At 39.1% G+C, this 19,842-nt stretch overlaps 2 protein-coding genes across 3 annotated transcripts in view; both read left to right on the top strand.

Annotated features, from left to right (window-relative positions):
- Positions 1-19,842, top strand: part of LOC120729910 (acyl-CoA Delta-4 desaturase-like) — a 26,719-nt gene extending 6,877 nt beyond the window's left edge. Inside the window, exons 2-15 of one of the 2 annotated variants that reach the window (XM_040025893.1) lie at positions 4,327-4,341; positions 4,640-4,644; positions 13,788-14,037; positions 15,461-15,571; positions 15,856-16,053; positions 16,271-16,372; positions 16,441-16,566; positions 16,652-16,712; positions 16,800-16,876; positions 18,267-18,364; positions 18,580-18,676; positions 18,808-18,887; positions 19,384-19,509; positions 19,597-19,842. In XM_040025893.1, the coding sequence (XP_039881827.1) occupies positions 13,828-14,037; positions 15,461-15,571; positions 15,856-16,053; positions 16,271-16,372; positions 16,441-16,566; positions 16,652-16,712; positions 16,800-16,876; positions 18,267-18,364; positions 18,580-18,676; positions 18,808-18,887; positions 19,384-19,509; positions 19,597-19,648 (1,338 nt within the window). In that variant the 5' untranslated portion in view covers positions 4,327-4,341; positions 4,640-4,644; positions 13,788-13,827 and the 3' untranslated portion in view covers positions 19,649-19,842. Of the gene's footprint in view, positions 1-4,326; positions 4,342-4,639; positions 4,645-13,217; positions 13,327-13,773; positions 14,038-15,460; positions 15,572-15,855; positions 16,054-16,270; positions 16,373-16,440; positions 16,567-16,651; positions 16,713-16,799; positions 16,877-18,266; positions 18,365-18,579; positions 18,677-18,807; positions 18,888-19,383; positions 19,510-19,596 lie in introns of those variants that run through there. The other variant, XM_040025892.1, reaches the window with a different exon arrangement.
- On the top strand, positions 3,685-13,099 carry LOC120729912 (acyl-CoA Delta-4 desaturase-like). The gene is made up of 13 exons (XM_040025894.1): positions 3,685-3,842; positions 4,327-4,604; positions 6,220-6,330; positions 6,579-6,776; positions 7,733-7,834; positions 7,903-8,028; positions 8,118-8,178; positions 8,262-8,338; positions 8,515-8,612; positions 8,807-8,903; positions 9,004-9,083; positions 10,685-10,810; positions 10,902-13,099. The coding sequence occupies exons 2-13, from the start codon at positions 4,395-4,397 to the stop codon at positions 10,951-10,953; spliced, it is 1,338 nt and encodes a 445-aa protein (XP_039881828.1). The 5' UTR covers positions 3,685-3,842; positions 4,327-4,394; the 3' UTR covers positions 10,954-13,099.

The raw sequence follows: 19,842 nt of genomic DNA, 5'->3' as shown, positions 1-19,842 counted from the left end.
TCCTGACCTATAGATAGAACACCTTTGGGATGAATTAGCAAAGAGAATGTAAGCCAGGCCTTCCTGTCCAACATCAGTGTCTGACCTCACAAATGCACTTATGGAAGAGAGGTCAAAAATTTCCATACACACAATCATAAACCTTCCCAGTAGAGATGAAGCTATTACATTTGTAAAGAGTGGGTCAACATCATGTTAACAGACAAGCAAATACTTTCGGCAACATAGAGTATGAATTCATCTTTTTTTACATCTTAATTTTGTCTTGCAAGAATTAGAAATGAAGAAGAAAAAATTAACAAAATTCAAATTAAATCAACTTCTCACACTGTGTCTCTTACATTTCTGACCCTAATGGTTAAACAGGAAGCCATTACACAAGCTAAATGCTAAGAGCCATCAATGTAAAACCATCCTTTAATAAGATTGATACAATAAATAATCAGTTTCTGTTGTCTACATCTTATCATCATTAGATCTTGTGTTAACCCTGCTTCTAGCAACAAGCACCATTTATTTATAGATCTCTCCAAGATACTGTTCTTGGTCTGCAGCTTCACTCTGTGTACCAGATGAGTCTGGGATGGTCTGAACTATTCCTCTCATTATCCACACACTTCCAGGGGATGAAAGCTTAATATTAGCACCACATCTTCAGGATTACAATGACTTAAAGTATTTGGGCTTATATTGACTGTTGTTGTTGAAGGTTCCTGGTGGCATACTGGGCTCATGACCATGCAAAAATGTAAATAAGTTGGAATCTTCTTCCCAAACTCTCAACTGATAAAACAATAATCGAGTGTGCTAAAGCCTCTTTCCAAACCTCACCGAGACAACAGTGAGTGTATTGGTGAGCACAGGTCCCTGTCATCAATACCAATAGCATTCAGTGACTCATCCTGAAATGATGCTGTGCACTCTAACAAAAAACGGTTTTTGTTTTTATTCAGGTGTTGCACAGCATGGGGTGGGATATATCAAACTTTATGGTTAAGCTGTGCTTAAGGAACTTTAACACATTTATTTATTTTTTCTTCAAACTGGCTCCACATAACAGCTTTGCGGTGTTTAAGAAAGATTTCTTTTAATCAGTTCTCTTGTCAAACTGGCAGCTCTTTACTCAGTCTGGAATTTTTAGTTTAGTGTTTAGACATTTCTCAGCAGCAATGTCGATCAACATACTGACAGCATAAACTACCTGTCTTCCTGAGACATTGCTTCCTCGTCATGACAATGACTGTGTTTTGTAGGCCTACCGATTTACCAGCAGCTGTTTAGTTTCCAGATTGAGATTGGGTTGTCTCGGTAACGAGATGTCTTATCTGTAGAATTTATGCTTTCATTTTGCACAGGTCTGTACTCCATGCAGCCTAGGAGAGTCTTCACCACAAAGACAGCACAGTCAGCCAAACTTGCTCTGCACCGTCTGTGTTCTTTGATTTTCTAATGCTGTTTGTGGTACGTTTTCCTCCTTTTGTATGGCACTATTGTCATGTTTCTATGGTTATGCGTTCCCTCTTTAAATTTCACGTCTTCTATTGTGTTACAACAACAAGTCAGAATAAACACACCATCTTCTGAGTTTTTCAAGGCTTAATCAGTATAAGTGCTAATAATTGTTACCTGATCTCCATAATGCTTCTGAAACAGTCATTGTGTTTCCTTGAATGCTCTGTTTAGTGTCATGTATTCTTAATTGCAAATAAGGGATTATGTTTCTCCTGCAGTTGCATTTTCAGTACTCTGCTCAATGGTTTTTTCAAAAGCTCCCATAAAGGATCTGTAGTGGCTCCCCCATGAAAACTGAAACATCTCTAACAGGCAGCTAAGCCTGTTTCTATTGATCATACTTTTCTAGAATACCATGACTGTTTTTGTCTGTGTCTTGACCTTAAATCCTGTGAATTTATTAACATTTATGTAATCTTGGCCGTGGGATGACATCTCTGTTCTTTTTCCTTTAATTCTTCCTATAATTGAAATTCACAGAACAAATATTTTTGAGCCATAGTAACTTGCCTCATTCTCCTTCAATATTCTTACTTGAGCTCTCTTTTCTACAATAGCTGCTTCTAAAGCCAACCTTTCGAGCTACTTCTATTAATAATTCTGCATCTTTTTTTTTTCTTCAGACACATAATGTCTTACTTACCTAGTGAGGTCTTCAAACTCCATGACAAAAGCAGGAAACCATTGTGCATATAATGGTTTACATCATTTGCATCTTACTGACATCACATCAAACTGTCAAGTTCTTTCTTACTGTACTAATACTACTTATCTGGCTCCATTGGGCCTGTGCAGTTTAGTTGTTAGTCCAGGGCTTTCTCAGTTAACTTGCTTGCTCCTTTAGATTGCATGTCGTTGTATTAATTACACATCTGTGCGCATATCTTAATTGGCAATGGACAATAGATGTGCCTTCTGTAGACTGAAAGATGATTCAGATATTTGGTTTGGATTTCATTGCAATATTTTATATATTTCTTAAGAACAACAGAAGCAACACAACACTAATGATAAGCCTGCATACTGTTGATTCACTGAGTCAAATGACAAGCAAGCGGTTTGACTAAAGGAGCACAATCTGCTGGTGAGGGAGGGAATGGCAGCCCATGCATCAGAATTTGCAGCTATATTACCAAGAACCTGATAACACATCAAAGCATGCTTGACAGCCTCGGTATTTGCAGTAAAGTAAAAATATTTGCAACTTTCCAAGCAGTTAAAATTTAAAAACATACTGACTGTAGTACCTCTGCGTGTACTGTAGCCATTTGTCTGCAGCAACATTTTTAGGAGATGCAAATTATTGTTCACAGAACGTATTGCCTGTTTGTTTGTTTTTGTTTTTTTTGTTTTTTTGCTTCTGTGCTTCTCCTTTCAAGCTAGTGGTGTGGCACTAAAAAAAACTATCTGATCTAAAGTAGTATAAATTGTCCTATTTTGCAACAGTGCGCACTTAAGTGAGTCATTATTTTACGACACTGAATGTGCAGAAATTCGTTATCGCTGGCATTATGGTCGTTTGGCGACCAGGAGGGCATATAAAATAAAAATGGCCTTAGAGATGGAAACTTTCTGCTCTTACTGGAGCACTGCCAGCACAATAATGATTACAATTGGCGTCAACATCACTTTAAGCTTGACACAACAATGCTTTCGACATGTCTGATATCCAAGAGTCCTGCATTTTGTTTACCCGTTGATGGTCTGCATGTTTTTATGGAGCGTGTGTTTTGATATAATATTTTTGAAAAAAAGAAAAAAGAAGAAGAAGCAATTTCAAATGTGCAATAATTGTAAACTTTTTAGACATACAACATTAAACTATTTGGAGGAAAAATGGGAGTTAGGAGTTAAACGGGTTAATTAGGTATAGAAGCATTTTGGGGGAGGTAACAAAAAATTAAAAAACAAAACAAAAACAACAAAAAGTAAATAAATGAATAGCAGGGTTGCCCCTTAAAGACCTCCCGTGTCTTTAATCCTTCTATCAAATCAGAAACTGTCAGAAACTGTGTGTGACATCTCCCAGACTAAAACTATTTTTCGTCTGTGCGCTCAAACGACTTTGCACTGTTCAGACGAGCAGTTTATTGAGCCTATGGCACACTGGCCAGGGGAAAAGAATGTACTGTGCGCCGATTGGCTCAGACACCTCGAATGATCTGCTCAGAGTTTGTACAGAAGGAGTGCGTGGATGAAATGGTGTGCGTATAGGGAAGGCAGAGGATGGGTTTTTGGGGATGATTGTTATATAAAAAGGACTTGAGCTCACTGAATCGATCTTTTAACGTGCCCGAAACCCGGGGAGGCTGGTTTAAAATCTGGATGCTGTAAGTAAATACCATTTTCATGTTTTGGCGTGCACAGCCAGCCGCCTGTTATCTGCCGCTATTATTTAATTATTTAATTAACGCTTTTTTCCATGGCGCTACAGTCATTTTTGTGTCTAGATTTTACACATTAACGTTGACTAGTTATTTTTTTAACCTGTGCATTCATGTATAAAACGCACTTGTGTCCTCAATATTGTTCAATTTCCTGTATTTAAGTGAAAATGTGCGTCTAACAGTTAGATCGGCGTTTAATGCCGATAAAGACGAATGACGCAAAGTCAGTGGGTGAAAACCGACCTGCTTCAACTGTAGCTCCAATAGATGGTATTCGGATTTCATCATGAATTATTAGTGAGTGATGTTGCACTCCTCTTTATTTTTCTGTGCCACAGTCAACTTATTAAACTAAAGAAAGCAACAGTATACCAGTAACATCCACCCTATGAGCTTTCCTCCCTGAATCCGCCCTTTTTACATCCAGGTGTGAAACTTTGCGGCTGACTGACCCTCTAGAGTTCAGGTGAATTTAGACCAGAGACAGCGGTGAGGATGGGACGTGGAGGCCAGCAGACGGGGCCGGGAGAGCCTGCCAGCGGGAAAGCTAAAGGTGTTTACACCTGGGAGGAGGTGCAAAGCCACTGCAGCAGGAATGATCAATGGCTGGTCATCGATCGAAAGGTTTACAACATCACTCAGTGGGCCAAAAGGCATCCGGGAGGGTTTCGAGTCATCGGCCACTATGCTGGAGAGGATGCCACGGTACGTTTTCATTAAAATGCAGTGAATATATACAGACCTGTGCTTTTTTTCACGTGATTTTATTTTGAAAGACATCAAATGACAAAGTAAGTAGGTTTATCTTCGTTCATTTCACGATACATTACCTGATACTCCCAGTGATGACCCAGACCTGGAAGAACATTTGAAAGAGGATAAATGGATATACGAATGGTTGACACTTCAACTGTCACTTTTCAGAGGGGGGGAATCCAGAAGTCCAGATTTTTGAAGTTTAAAAAGCGGTTTCATCCTTTTTGCCAAACTTCTCTGCTCCTAATACTTCTTGATCTCTCAGCTCCTCAAAGCAACCTTCTACCGTTAAGCCGGATAAAGCAGTTCATGATTTTTTTTCTGTGGCAGCTCCAAAACACTGAAAGAGACATTCTACTGACATTTTTCAAGAAACCTCTTCAGAGCTGTCGTTTATTTAGTTATTTGTTTTATCAATTATTTATTTATTTTACTCTATTCTGACTTGACTTTTCTAGTATCTCAAATTGACAGCAATTAATGAAATAATAAATAAATAGATTTTATTGCAACATTGGAAGGGTAAAGAGTATCTTATTAGTATTTTATTTTAGAGATAAAAACTCAGTGGTTTCTCATTTCTTACAAAACATAGTGTCTGTGCTAGTCCCCTGGCACTCCTCGCATATTGATAAGTTCCTTGCAATTGTGACAGAAAGGGCTTTCACACACGACCTAAATAACTGTTCAAGAACAAAAATATTAGAAACTCCAAAATACTGACACAAGTACAGAACTGATGCAGAAGCTTGTTTTCCATTTTATTCTGGTCAATATTCATTTTTTGTCTCATTGTGTGAGGGTAGCCCCCATATTTGAAACCCCTCAACTATGACTGTACACAACTTTGCTATACAGCAATGAATTGCTGTTTCAGTTTTCAGTTTTCAGTTTTCAGTTTTATTTGTCATATGCAAGTTAGCACAGGGTCAACATTGCAATGAAATGTGTTTGACGAGCAGCAGTCACTCAGCAGCATGGTACAGTAGAAGAAAATATAATAAAATATAATAATAAAAAAAATAGAAAAATAGTAAGATGTGGTAAAAGAGAAAAGATGACTAAATATATATGAATCTATAAATATAAATATATGTACACTATTGATTAAATAAGAAAATCTTGAAAAGAAATATGACGGGAGGGCAGATGGGATATTGCACAGGAATGAGCAGCAGAAAATTACAGTATTGCACTTTTTAAATATAAATATCGATAACAATAAAGTGGAGTGACCAGTGCAGATTAAACAGAGTACTTGTGAAGCTGCAGGGTAGCTTCTGAGTGCGTCCTGTGGAGCGTGTGTGTGTTTAAGTGTTGTGGTTGAGGTGTCGTATGGCTTGGAGGTAAAAACTGTTTTTAAGTCTTGTAGTCCGAGCAGACAGGCTCCTGTAACGTCTGCCAGATGGTAACACTGCTGCTTTAATGCTGTGGCATTACTATGAACAATTAAATCATGTGAGAATTTATCTTTAAACAGTTTTTTTTAGGATCTGAAAACTTTTTTGTTTTTGATTAAATTTCTTTCTTTCTTTTTCTTTTTGCTTGTTTCTTTGTTTTTTAGGAAGCATTCACTGCTTTCCATCCTGATCTTAAGTTTGTGCAAAAGTTTCTGAAGCCGCTGCTGATCGGAGAGTTAGCGGCAACAGAGCCAAGCCAGGACCGGGACAAAAATGTGAGCCTTTAATTAAAGTCCCTTATTTTTTTATTGATAACATGTGAGTGATGTAGTGAAATAAATGTAAGATAATAAATTAGCAGATCTGTTTTGTTAGTTATGAAGTGCTGAGTGTTGGGAGCATCTGAGATTCTAGATGGTCAGGTTTTGTTACCTTGAACAAACAAACACTTTTACAAATGTAATATCAGTGCATCACCTTTTCAGCTTTTTAGAATGGTTTGTTTCTTCTTCTCTGCACCCAGGCAGCCCTCGTGCAGGATTTTGAAACTCTACGAGATCAGGTGGAGAAAAAGGGTCTGTTTCGAGCTCGGCCTTTGTTTTTCTTCCTCCACCTCAGTCACATCATTCTGCTAGAAGCCCTTGCATGGCTCATTGTTTCAATGTGGGGGACGGGCTGGATCCTGACCTTACTTTGCTCAGTTTTGCTGGCAACTGCTCAGGTAATTGAGACATGAACTTTTCAGACATAAACTTTAAATGGGTCACAGTATGCATTTCTGCAAGTAACACAGACAGAGACTAAACAACAGGGAAACACATGCAGGATAAACTAAAACTCAGGAAATTGAATATGAACTATAACTTTCATCTTGGCAAAAGATAGTTTGCAAAAAACTAAAAACACCTAAAGACAAAAGCATAAAGAAACCAACCAGGAAATGACTGCTATGTACAAAACTCAAAAGATTAAAAACACCAAAAATACAAGAATTTAAAAACAAAAGGAATAATCCAAAACTTCAGTGTCCATGACACAGTGTATCCCCACCTGACACAAACTCAGCTGACCCAAATGGGTGATGGAAGTCTCCAGTGATGAAAAACAAAAAGCAACAACACAAGGGCTCGGGGCTAGTAGAACAGGTTCATTTGGCTGAAACAGAGGGGCAGCATGGCTGAGGCTCAGATCTGTGGGATGACATGGACCAACAGAGAAAATGAAGCAATTCAGGGCCCCAGCAGAGAGATGAACACAGAGTTGTTCAGGGGGTGGGCACGGAGGCCTGTGATAGAGACTGGACCATTCCTGAGGCATGGCAGGAGGTAAAGGGACATCTCTGGTGGCTTGGCTCGTAACTGGCAGAGGACTGGATTCCTCAGGTGGCCAAGATCAGCTGAATCCACCAGGGGCCAGAGGTGAAGGGTCAACGGACAGTTTGGACTCTACGTCCTCTGGCTCAGGCAGCTCAAGGTCCTCTAGATAAGGACACTTAGGTGGCTTCTGGAGCTGCACTGTGGGGCAAAGCTTGGGTTTCAGACCCTCTAAGCACTCAGTTTCGATTCCTGCTCTTGTCTTTTTACGAGTCCAGTGATGGAACGTAGTCCTAAATTGACCACCTGCAGCACAGGCTCTGGCTGTATGTGGCCAGTATAACAGCTGTTCCTTCTTCTCTAGTCACAGGCTGGATGGCTGCAGCATGACTTTGGTCACCTGTCGGTCTTCAAAAAGTCCACCTGGAATCACCTGGTCCACAAGTTTGTCATTGGTCATTTAAAGGTAACCTCTCTCAGTTATATTCTTTTCATATAAATTAAACACAGGTATTAAAAGATCGATTTTCTCAGGGAGCTTCGGCCAACTGGTGGAATCACAGACATTTCCAGCATCACGCTAAACCCAACATCTTCACCAAGGACCCCGATATCAAAATGCTGAATGTCTTTGTGCTTGGCCAGACTCAACCTGTGGAGGCAAGCGGGACTAAACTAATATTTTTGATTTCTTCAAACATTCATACGGTCCAACTTCTTAACACCCCCTCTTTACCTCTGTGTTGCAGTACGGGATAAAGAAGATCAAAAACATGCCCTACAATCACCAACACCAGTACTTCTTTCTCTGTATGTTTTGTCCGAGAAGAATAAAAACTATAATTTCACAATGTTGCAATTTTAAAGTAAATCTTTTTGTATTTTTCTTTCAGTGGGACCACCGCTGCTCATTCCAGTTTATTTCTACATGCAGATAATGAAGACCATGATATCCCGGCGTGACTGGGTGGTAAGTTGTCAGGCTACAGATGGTTTAGTTTCGTTTAAATTAAATATTTAAGGATAAGGGCTAAAGAAAAAACATTAAAGTAAAAACAGAATAAGTTTAAAATAAGAATACGGTGAATTAAGATTATTTTTAAGCAGAAATTATCAGGATAAAATGAACTTTTTTGTCTTGTGAAGGATCTGGCGTGGTCCTTGTCGTACTACTTTCGATTCTTCTCCTGTTACATCCCGCTGTATGGCGTGTTTGGCTCATTGGCACTCATGTTTTTTGTCAGGTAAATATTTATAAAACAAGTCAACCAAATTTTTTTAATGCTCTTCCTAATACTACTGATATGTAAATAATTAACTCATGATTTGTTACCAATTAACAGACTGACTCAAACTGTAACACAGACTGTGGTACTCTTTAGCATCATGTTATAGCATCTTTTCAATCAAAAGTATTATATTGTTTTTAATGTTAAAGGTTTTTGGAGAGTCACTGGTTTGTGTGGGTGACTCAGATGAATCACATACCGATGGACATCGATCATGAAAAGCACAGGGACTGGCTGACCATGCAGGTACTTGTACTACTTTTACCAGCAGGCACTGCTGACATTTGATGACTAAAACCATTCCCTTTATTATGTTTTTATTAACTCCTTCGTGGTCTTTTGACAGTTACAATCCACCTGTAATATTGAGCAGTCCTTTTTCAACGACTGGTTCAGCGGACACCTCAACTTTCAAATCGAGCACCAGTAAGTGAAATGAGTGCAGCAAATGCAGACAAATGTATGTTCAGCATGCTCACACTGCTGAGAGTTCAAAGTCGATTACTGATATTAAATAAGAAACAGTTGTTCTACAGATACAATACTGTTCAAATGTCTTGAGATAATTTATCAGAATTTCAGGAACAGGACTACACCTCATACACTCCCCTTCTCTGTCTATATATGACCCGCCTGCACGACAAGCTGTTTGTTCTCGGTTTTTTGCCTCACACTGCCTCCCTTTTCCAATTTATTCGCCTCTCATTCATACATGGGGGTTTGTCTGGTCCGGGAGTGGCTGCCACTCCCCTCTGAGTCCTCCCAAAAACCGCACCCTCCATTCATGCGTGCACCATCTGTTGTTACCGTCTAGAAATGGAGTTGAACCTAAATGATAATGTGGTCGCAGCTAGTGAATTTCCCTCCAATGAGCCAGACTTCCCTGTAATTTTTACAAAGGTTCTTGAGCAATAGTTCTCCTTTGTCCCTGATCATTTTCAAAAGAATATTTTATTGTTTATAAAGCCACTTAACCGTTAACAGTGTTGGGTTTGTTAGTGAAAAGTGAACCATCAGAAAAAGCAACTCATCACGTTACTCAATAACATGACCTTTATATTTTTCTTAAAAGGAGCCAGACTTTATTGCAACTTTTTACAGCGGTCTTCAGCAACAGTTTCTTAAGGTTTTCGGTTTTTTTATTCAATATCAGTTGACTATTCTCAGAGGAACGTTTCTTTGTTTGTTAAACTACTTAATACTGACCTATGAATAATTCGAGCATTAAAAAAAGGAACTCAAGCGTCTATGTATAACAAACAACTTAGCAAACAACTATTGTGAAATTGTATCTTTAAGCACTTTGTTACCGGTAGTGGATGGGTGGCTGTCGAGACTTCATTTTAAGCAAGCATGGAAAAAAAAAAAGGCTGAGGTAATAACACAAGAGCTGCACTGAAAATCAGTGACAACAGGTCTTACTGAGTGATCAACAAAATTCTCATCAATATGACAACTGATGATCGAAGAAGGTCAGGAGAGAGGCACAACAGCGAGTGTCTACATCCATCTGTAAAACATGGTTGAGGCTCTGTCATGTTTTGGGGCTGCATTTCAGCCAGTGTTGAAGTTGACGGAATTATGAACACAGAAAAGAACAGTCAGATTTTGATTCACCACATCACACGTTTTCCACGAAAAACATCTAATTGACCATTGCATTTATAATGATGATCACACACAGTCCCTGTGCAGTAAAACACAGAACAACAACACAACTGGACTCCCCAGAGCCCAGACCTCAGCATTGTTGAAGCAGTGAAGCAGCACCCAAAGATAAGCTTTGAATCTCCTTCTAGAAGTCTGGATAACTATTCCCAAAAACTACTTATTTATGCATCTTTTAATAAATTATTGACCTATTATTCATTTTCCCCAGCAAAACGTAAAGAAATGAGGAGTAGCTCAGGACATTTGCACAAAACTGTACAAGCATTAAAGATCCACGAAACTCTCTCTTTGCCTACATCAAAGCGAATCATGGCGTCATATCTGAGGGAAAATTCCTCTTTCTTTTCTCTCTCAAGCTTGTTCCCTACCATGCCGCGCCACAACTACCACCTGGTTGCCCAACAGGTCCGCGCACTCTGTGAGAAACATGGGATTCCTTACCGGGTGAAAACGTTGTGGCGAGGCTTTGCTGATATTGTCACGTAAGTGCAGACTGTTAGAAAGATTGTAAATACAGTGCATGGCTCAGTCTTCTTTTATGGAAAGACTGACTTTTCTTTTGGACTTTTACAGGTCACTGAAAAGCTCGGGGGATCTGTGGCTCGATGCATATCTGCATAAATAACAGACGGCATTTCCTTGACTGATGTAGAGGAAGCGTTTTTCTCTTTTTCATCAGAAAGCGATTGTATCCATTTCAAGTTTAAAATTCAGTCGATATTGTGGGAAGGATCTTTCTCATTGTTGGTGTTATTGTTAAGTCTTACTTTGGTTTTCAGATTTGCTGATTTTTATAGATCACAGGGTTTTCCTAAGTTGCCTTAAGAATATCTTGATCAGCAGCGGTGTGATGTTATAAACACAGGTGTGAAACTTGCCCCTGTGACTCATTTAAAATGAGTTTTCATTTTTCTATCTTGTGATAATATTTGAATGATTAAACAGGATAATTTGTTTTCACTCAAACAACAAACTATATATTAAAATGTTTATTATCTCCTGTCTAACGTGTAACTTTGTGTAACTTTAAATACAGCTCTTCTGTTCTGCTCTTTCAGTATACAATAAAGAAACCGTGTTGAAAGAAACCGTCACCAAATCTATTTTAGAAAACACATTCCAACAAAAAGCTCAATGTAAATGACACTGTACGGCAGCAACATATATACTGCATATAATCTCACTTTTAATGACGAAGACAACAAAATGCAGAAGCATTTCTTGCTAAGTGATGCTGAAACCCTGCAAAATCTTGATAATTTTACGTTACTTTTAAGTTGCTTACCAAGACCATATGGTGGACACGTTTTTATCTGATTCCCTCCAGATCTCTGAGAGGTTATGTTGCTAATTAATCTTACCGGTTGTGAGTTGTTCAAAACAGGCGTTTCAAAACCAATCATGGTTATTAACAGCAGAGCTACACAATGAGGTTTTAGGGCTATTTTTTCATGAAAGAAAGAAATAAAAACAAAAATAATCATTTGAGATCAATAAAACAAAATGAAACCTATTTGGACTCAAAATTAAAGTTTGACTTTGTTTCTGATATAGGGTATGTTATAACTAGAGAATAAACAGGTAAAATATTCAGAAACGTATCACACTGGATTACTGATCTTTGCCTCAAAGATGTAATGTGTGCTCAGTGATGATCTATAATCACTAAGACTCTGACACCTGACACCTTTTTTTATGTACCTGTGTATATCTACTTGTCCTAACGTGCTCAGATAATTGTTGAAAGTCTGAATGTGGGTATTATTCACACAGTATCTACAGTATCCAAAGGCTCTGAGCTTTTCAACAAACAAGCACGTCTATGAATTAAACAGCTGTGTAAGCAGTTTGGCAGATGTTTGTGACTGACCTGTGTTCTTTCTGCACAGTGACCTATGAGTAGACACGACAGCCTTCATCTCCAAACACAGCCTCCACTTCTTCTTTGTTCAGGGACAACAGGGTTCGTGGCTCCAGTCAGGACCTCCAAACAGTCAACAGTCCTGCAGAAAATACAGTCAGGCCAATCATTTGCAGTCTATCACAAATTAAACTGTAGTTTCCTAAATGCACGATCACTTCTGACAGAAAGTGTATGCCATAGATGCAAATGGCCAGTTTTTAGGATACAGTGACAGGTGATGGCAAGAAAAGATGCCATCAATAACATTATTAACAGCTGGAATTCTTTAAGTGGTAATTTGTGCTAACATAGGCAGATTTTTATGGCAGTGTACCATACCAATGGACATTGCTTTTCCTTGTGCCACGCTGTATGCATCTGTCATGGAAATAAAGATTTTAATCACTCCTTTCTGACATTTCAGTCAGAACTTAAAAAGGCGCAGACTGATTAGCGGATTGCTTTATTGCAGCAGTAGCAGTACTGTTACAGGGTATCAGAGTACATCTGCACACTGATACCCTGCAGAAAGATAGCAAGTTAAGCCACTGGAGGTCAGCATAGACATCAAATTCAGGGAATGATACTGAAATTGCTTTCTCTGAAAGACAATGAGCAAATGATAGTCATGCAAAGTGAGTGCACATTATAATACCAGTGACCCCTCTTCCTTCCTTCCCAATGACTTATTTTCAAACCCACTGACTCATCGACCATTAACTTGGACAAGGAGTAACATCAGGCATCACTAAGAGGCTTCACTTATTGTATTTGCAAATTCTTTGGTTGCACTGTATTTTTTTAAAAAGAAGAAGAAGAAGAAGAAGAAGGGAGAAACAAATGGCTTATACCACATCAAACAAAGTCAGAGCCATTAAACCGGTTGCCCTTTCTCAATTAGAAAATGTGCAGGGAGCTTGAGGCCACCCTGGCCAGCGAGGGGGGGGGGATATACTGAGCGCCGATTGGCCCAGACACCCTCGAATGATCTGCTTGGAGTTTGTACTTGATGATCGCTACATAAAGCGGAACTGAACCTTTTTAACCGCTCTATTGTGACTGAAACCCGAGGAGAGTAGTTGAAAGCCGGATGCTGTAAGTTAACATTCATCCTCTTCGTGTTATTGCCTGCACGGACACCCACCCTTGTTGTTTAATTGTTCAGTTGTGGGACGATTAATCCGTTTTGGTGGCGCTTTAGTCACTTTTGTGTTGGGTTTTTACACGTTAACCTCGACTGGACTTTTTCCAGCCTGTGCATTCACGTATAAAACAAACTTATGTGCTGAGTATCGATGCATCTGGCGGCTAGGTTGATGTTTAATGTCGACACAAAATCTTGGAGCTTTTGCTTCACCAGCAGCTTCAGTTGGAGGCTGTGGGATCTCATGAATTATTAATGAGGATGTTGCACTCTTCTTTGTTTTCCTTGCGCTACATTCGGTGTATTAAACTCAAGAAAACACTAGCATCAAACTAAATCTTCCCTGTGTGTGCTGCTCCTTGCGTAAACGGTTAAAAGGGCCCCTTTTTTACACCCAGGTCGGACTGGCACTTTAGAGCTCAGGTGCATTCAGACCAGAGGCAGCGGTGAGGATGGGACGTGGAAGCCAGCAGACGGTGCCGGGAGAGCCGGACAGCGGGAAAGCTAAAGGCGTTTACACCTGGGAGGAAGTGCAGAGCCACAACAGCAGGAATGATCAATGGCTGGTCATCGATCGAAAGGTTTACAACATCACTCAGTGGGCCAAAAGGCATCCGGGAGGGTTTCGCGTCATCGGCCACTATGCTGGAGAGGATGCCACGGTATATTACGTTTATATGTTTTATGTACTTTCCTTGAAAATAAATTCAGAATGCACGGGCTTGTGCATTTATGTTTGCTTGTTTTTATTTTATCTTTAATAATATGAAAGTTGTGGTGTTTATGAATACACCTAAATATTGTGATTAACTACAATTCTGGGAGTGAGAACGTGTTGGAGGTGGACCACGGTTTTTTTGTTTTGTTTTTTTAACTGTTAAACGGTTAAAAAAATTCCGGTATTTACACGACTGTAAATGACTTGTTGGCCTATGATCGATTCATTTTGAGCCAGAAACAAACATTGCTGTCACAAGATACAAAGAAACTTTTTTGGGAATTTTATATATCCTTTATTTATCAAGGTAAAAAGTGGCACTGACATTAAAAATGTCTAAAAGATACTTTCAAAAGAGGTCATTGCTTTTCATGTTATATAACCCTTTCATAAATCCTGTTTACCAATATAAGCAAATATATTAAACATAAAAAACACATGCTGTACAAACACTGGAATTGGATCCATGGATGGCTCCACAGAGCAGATGGCACTGGACACTATTTAAACTCTTTAAGTCTACTTTTTACTCTGCTTAATCGTACTGGCAAGTATAGTTACTAATATACTTGAAATGGACACATTCCTGGGTATTAAATAGTCATTCCAACATTTCTGTCAGAGCTTTCATTCATGTAATAATCTCTTAGATCCTCAGAAAAAACACTTTTAACTGTTCTGGGGTGAGTAAGGGAGATCATGCATCTCCACACCTCTGGAGCAGACCTATCAGAGATCAACTCTGTGTTAACAGTTTTATCTTAATCTTAAGACACACATTTTCTCTATCTTTCGGTTGTTCTTAGTGGTCTTACTGTTTTGTTAATTGGCATTTAATTTTATCAGTTGATCTTTTTCTATCTACTACCTACTAATTAATTTTTTATGGATACTGATCATGGCTGTAAGAATATTTAGACCTTCTACAACACAAAGCCAGCAAGTCTTTCTCCCACTGTGTCTCTTTCTTTCTGCATATATTTGTGAATGCTGTTGTTAAGAAAAACATGCTTGGAATTAATTTGATTCACTTGATATTTACTTTAAATATGTCCTGCATGAAAAGTAGTTTACACACCAGTCTACAGTCTACACCTGGACCTTTTGCCACTCCTTACATGTCTATTCATTCTTTGGAGCTCTAACAGAACGAGAGTTCCCCTTTGAGGTTTTATGAATAATGATTCATGAAAAATAAAAATAATACCGGTGGTAGTAAACTTGTTTTTACGCAACATGGTTGCAAATACATAAGTATGTTTACCAGAGGTTTCTTTTTGATTTTGTGGCCCCTCAGAAGGATCAAAACTATTTTCAACCACTAAATAATTTCTACTAGCTTACATTTCTAATTTTCTCTCTTTCAGGAGGCATTCACTGCTTTTCATCCTGATTCCAAGTTCGTGCAAAAGTTTCTGAAGCCGCTGCTGCTTGGAGAGTTGGCAGCAACAGAGCCAAGTCAGGACCAAGACAAAAATGTGAGCCTTTGATTCCCTGAATAAAGGACCTTGTTTAGATGCGGAACAGAAGTAGGCCAGCCTTTTCACAGATCTGAATCCCTATTCATGCATTTTACAGTGCTGGGAACAGCTGAGATTCCTGATGCTCAGGTTTCATTGCCGGGTTTAATGCCTCGTTTCTCTGAATCAAAACCTAAAACGGCTAAAATGCAAACATTTTTCTTGATTTCACAAGTGTCACATTAGTACATAACATCCTCTCAGCTTTACAGAACTGTTTGTTTCTTCTTCTCTGAACCCAGGCAGCCATCGTGCAGGATTTCAAAACCTTGCGAGCTCAGGTAGAGAAGCAGGGTCTGTTTCAAGGTCAGCCTTTGTTTTTCTTCCTCCACCTCGGTCACATCGTGCTGCTAGAAGCCCTCGGATGGATGCTTGTTTCAATGTGTGGGACGGGCTGGATACCCACCTTACTGTGCTCGGTGATTTTAGCAACCGCTCAGGTAATTCAGACATAAACTTTAAATGGATCCTAATATGTATTTCCTTATTTTCTGACATATACACTTTTACAAAGGTGGATGCTTACATTAAACACAAAGTTTGAGATAATGATATAACTAATCCTCAACCTTCGTCAGTAAGAGGATTAGTTCTATTGTAGTAGAATCTCAGAATAAACCAGCCAAAAACATCACATAATGCTTGCTACTTCTTTAGGCGCAGGCTGGATGGCTGCAGCATGACTTTGGTCACCTGTCGGTCTTCAAAAAGTCCACCTGGAACCACGCTGTCCACAAGTTTGTCATTGGTCATTTAAAGGTAACCTCTCTCAGTTATATTCTTTTCATATAAATTAAACACAGGTATTAAAAGATCGATTTTCTCAGGGAGCTTCGGCCAACTGGTGGAATCACAGACATTTCCAGCATCACGCTAAACCCAACATCTTCACCAAGGACCCCGATATCAACACTCTGGACACCTTTGTACTTGGACAGACCATACCAGTGGAGGCAAGTAGCACAGCACTAATGTTTCTAATTTCTTCAGTCATATGATCCAACTTCTCATCACCCTCTGTTTACCTCTGTGTTACAGTACGGGATAAAGAAGATCAAGCACATGCCCTACAATCACCAACACCAGTACTTCTTTCTCTGTATGTTTCTTCAGAGTCATTTAACAAGAATAAAAAACTATGACAGCTTTGTTTTAACAAGCCTTGTCTTTTTTTTTTCTCTTTCAGTGGGACCTCCGCTGCTCATTCCAGTTTTCTACAACTTTAATATAATGCACACCATGATAACCCGGCGATACTGGCTGGTAAGCTCTCAGCTCTCTGAGTGGTGTAGCCTCTGCAGTTTGTATAATGATTTTCCATTTGATGTATCAGGCTGTATTTAGCCTAGCAAAGGAAACGTGAGCTTAGAGTGCTAAAGAAAAACATTACAGTAAAATCAGAATAGCACAGGTGGTAGCAAACACACAGTTTCTCCTCATTTTCAGAGGCTTAAACTACTAACTGATTATTCTGTGACAAATTAACCAGATAAAAGAACGAAAAGCAAAGTTCATTTCAAATATTGAACTAGCATTTAGTAGCTTTTCATTGTTTTTTAAATATGAAGCCCAAACTGATGTCACTGCAAGGGAAGGAGGCCGGCCATCATTTAAACCTATCAGAGAGACAGCAAAAACTTTAGGAGTGCCCAAATCAATGATTTGAGACATATTCTTAGAAAGAATGAGTGGACAGCCGGCTCAGTAACACCAAAAGACCTGAAAGATCACAAAAGACAACTGAAGTGCACGATGGCAGAACTATTTCCATGGTTACGAAAAAAAGCCTTAAAACATCTAACCAAGTCAAGAACACGCTCGAGGAGGTTAAAGTATCATTGTCAGGGTCTGTGATCGAGACATACCTTTGTGAATGAAAATACAGAGGGTTTAAAACAAGATACATACAGCAGATTATGCTTAAGAACTGGGAGACCAGACTATGCCAGAAATTATGTGAAAAAACCTGCAATGGTCTGTAAAAGTCTTTGGACAGATGAAAACAAGAAGAACGTGTACCAGAATAATGTGAAGAGAAAAGTATGGAGAAGGAGAGAAACCCAATTGTCTGTCAAATATGGTGAAGGCAGTGTTATGCATGAACCTGTATGTCTGCCAGTATCCCCACTGGTGCTTAGTGAAACAGGAGTTTCTCAAGGCAAAGAATGTGAAATTCCTCAAGTCAGTCACCTGATCTCAGTCCAACAGAGCAGCTTTTCATTTACTGAAGACAAAAGTGGAAGCAGAAAGTCACGCAGACAGCAGCTGAAGGTGTCTACATGGGATGTCTAAAGGGATAGCAGAGCATCTATGCTAATCTTCAAATAGTCATTGCATGCACAGGATTTTCATACACGTACTAAAAATATTGCTTATATTAAATAAAATTGAAGTAGTTTGTTAGTTTAATTTTGAGCCTCTGAAAATAAAGGACTGCGTATAAAATGGCTGTAATTCCCAAACAGTCAATGCAACATTTTTGTTAAACCTCTTATGACAGATGAAGTGCTGCACTGTGTTCTGATCAGAGGCAAAACTGCAAAAAATGCCCAATAAATTATGGACCTAATTGTACAAATACGATAGTGATGAATTATGACTCTTGTTAAGTAAGACATTATATAAATCATATGAACGTTCTTGTCTTGTGAAGGATTTGGCTTGGGCCATGACATACTACCTCCGCTACTTCTACTATTATGCACCTCTATACGGCGTGTTTGGCTCAGTGGCGCTCTTTTTTTTTGTCAGGTAAATATTTAGAAAGAGAATTAACCAAAGCATTATGTGATTGCTCTTCCTAATAAGGCATACTTTAGTTGTTACACTGTCTTAGACTAGATTCTGGGTGAAAGAGTCACCTGGTCCTATCAGTTGTAGTATACCTTATTAGGAAGATTTTTTTTCTATTCTTTCCGTTCCCCCTTTCTACAATGAAAGTTATCATGTTGTTATTAATTTTGCAGGTTTTTGGAGAGTCACTGGTTTGTGTGGGTGACTCAGATGAATCACATACCGATGGATATTGATCATGAAAAGCACAAGGACTGGCTGACTATTCAGGTACCTGTACCTATTTTACCAGCAAGGTTGTGCAAAAGTTTTGGACACATTGATTCTTCCGTCGCCCAATCCTCATAAATGTCCCTGTATCACAAATATTGATCTTATTTAGGCTTTTTTCTCGTCTTCAGTTACAATCCACCTGTAATATTGAGCAGTCCTTCTTCAACGACTGGTTCAGTGGACACCTCAACTTTCAAATCGAGCACCAGTAAGTGAAATGAGTGCAGCAAATGCAGACAAATGTATGTTCAGTGTGCTTTCACAAAGTCGAGTACTAGGATTAAAATAGAAACAACCATTTTGCAGACACAAGCAGCAAAGGTCCATAAAACCTCTCTGAATCAGGAACTAGAATCAAGCATCACGCTTGTTGTAAATATAGAAAAAAAATGGTGAAAGAGTGGTGTCATCACATGCTAAAGTCAGGCCTCCCCATTTAACCACTTGTGAAACTGCCTCTAATGGCAGCTCTGTGGGGGGGGAGCACACACACACACACACACACACACAGACATGGAGTCACATTCTGTAAACACAGTTTTTCTGACAGAACTTTTTGTAGGGGCCAAGTCTGCATGCATCGTTCCAGTGCCTTCATAATTTAACAGCTGTCATTAATATGAAATTGTTTGGCAACATAGAGACACAAATTCTCAGACGCTATCATATCTGACAGAAGCTTCCTGTTTCTTTTCTCTCTCAAGCTTGTTCCCTACCATGCCGCGCCACAACTACCACCTGGTGGCGCCACAGGTCCGCGCACTCTGTGAGAAACATGGGATTCCTTACCAGGAGAAAACTTTGTGGCGAGGCCTTGCTGATATTGTCACGTAAGTATTATCATAATGGAGCATTGACGAGGTTGAAAACACACACAGACACTTACTTGTTTTTCCTATTTTTTTTCTTTTCATCAGGTCACTGAAAACCTCAGGAGACCTCTGGCTCGACGCTTACCTCCATAAATAACAGACTGCATTTCCTTCACTGATGTAAAAGGAGTGTTTTTCATTTTTGCATCAAAAAAACCCCAACTAATTGTATCTGTCTGATTATTAAAATCAAGCCACTAGTGGGGGAATGACCTTTCTTATTAATGCTATTGTTAAGTTCTCGTAAGTTGCCTTTGAGTGTCTTGATCAACAGTAGCCGTTCTTTTTCTG

The sequence above is a fragment of the Simochromis diagramma genome, unplaced genomic scaffold (genome assembly GCF_900408965.1).
Source record: "Simochromis diagramma unplaced genomic scaffold, fSimDia1.1 OVJJ01000293.1, whole genome shotgun sequence".
NCBI lineage: Eukaryota > Metazoa > Chordata > Actinopteri > Cichliformes > Cichlidae > Simochromis > Simochromis diagramma.
This window is presented reverse-complemented; position numbering and strand designations above follow the sequence as displayed.

Coding starts and splice junctions, on each gene's coding strand:
- LOC120729912 (XM_040025894.1), top strand. CDS start 4,395: ATGGGACGTGGAGGCCAGCAGACGGGGCCGGGAGAGCCTGCCAGCGGG. Junction 6,331..6,578: donor GCCAGGACCGGGACAAAAAT/GTGAGCCTTTAA, acceptor CTCTGCACCCAG/GCAGCCCTCGTGCAGGATTT. Junction 9,084..10,684: donor AACTTTCAAATCGAGCACCA/GTAAGTGAAATG, acceptor TTCTCTCTCAAG/CTTGTTCCCTACCATGCCGC.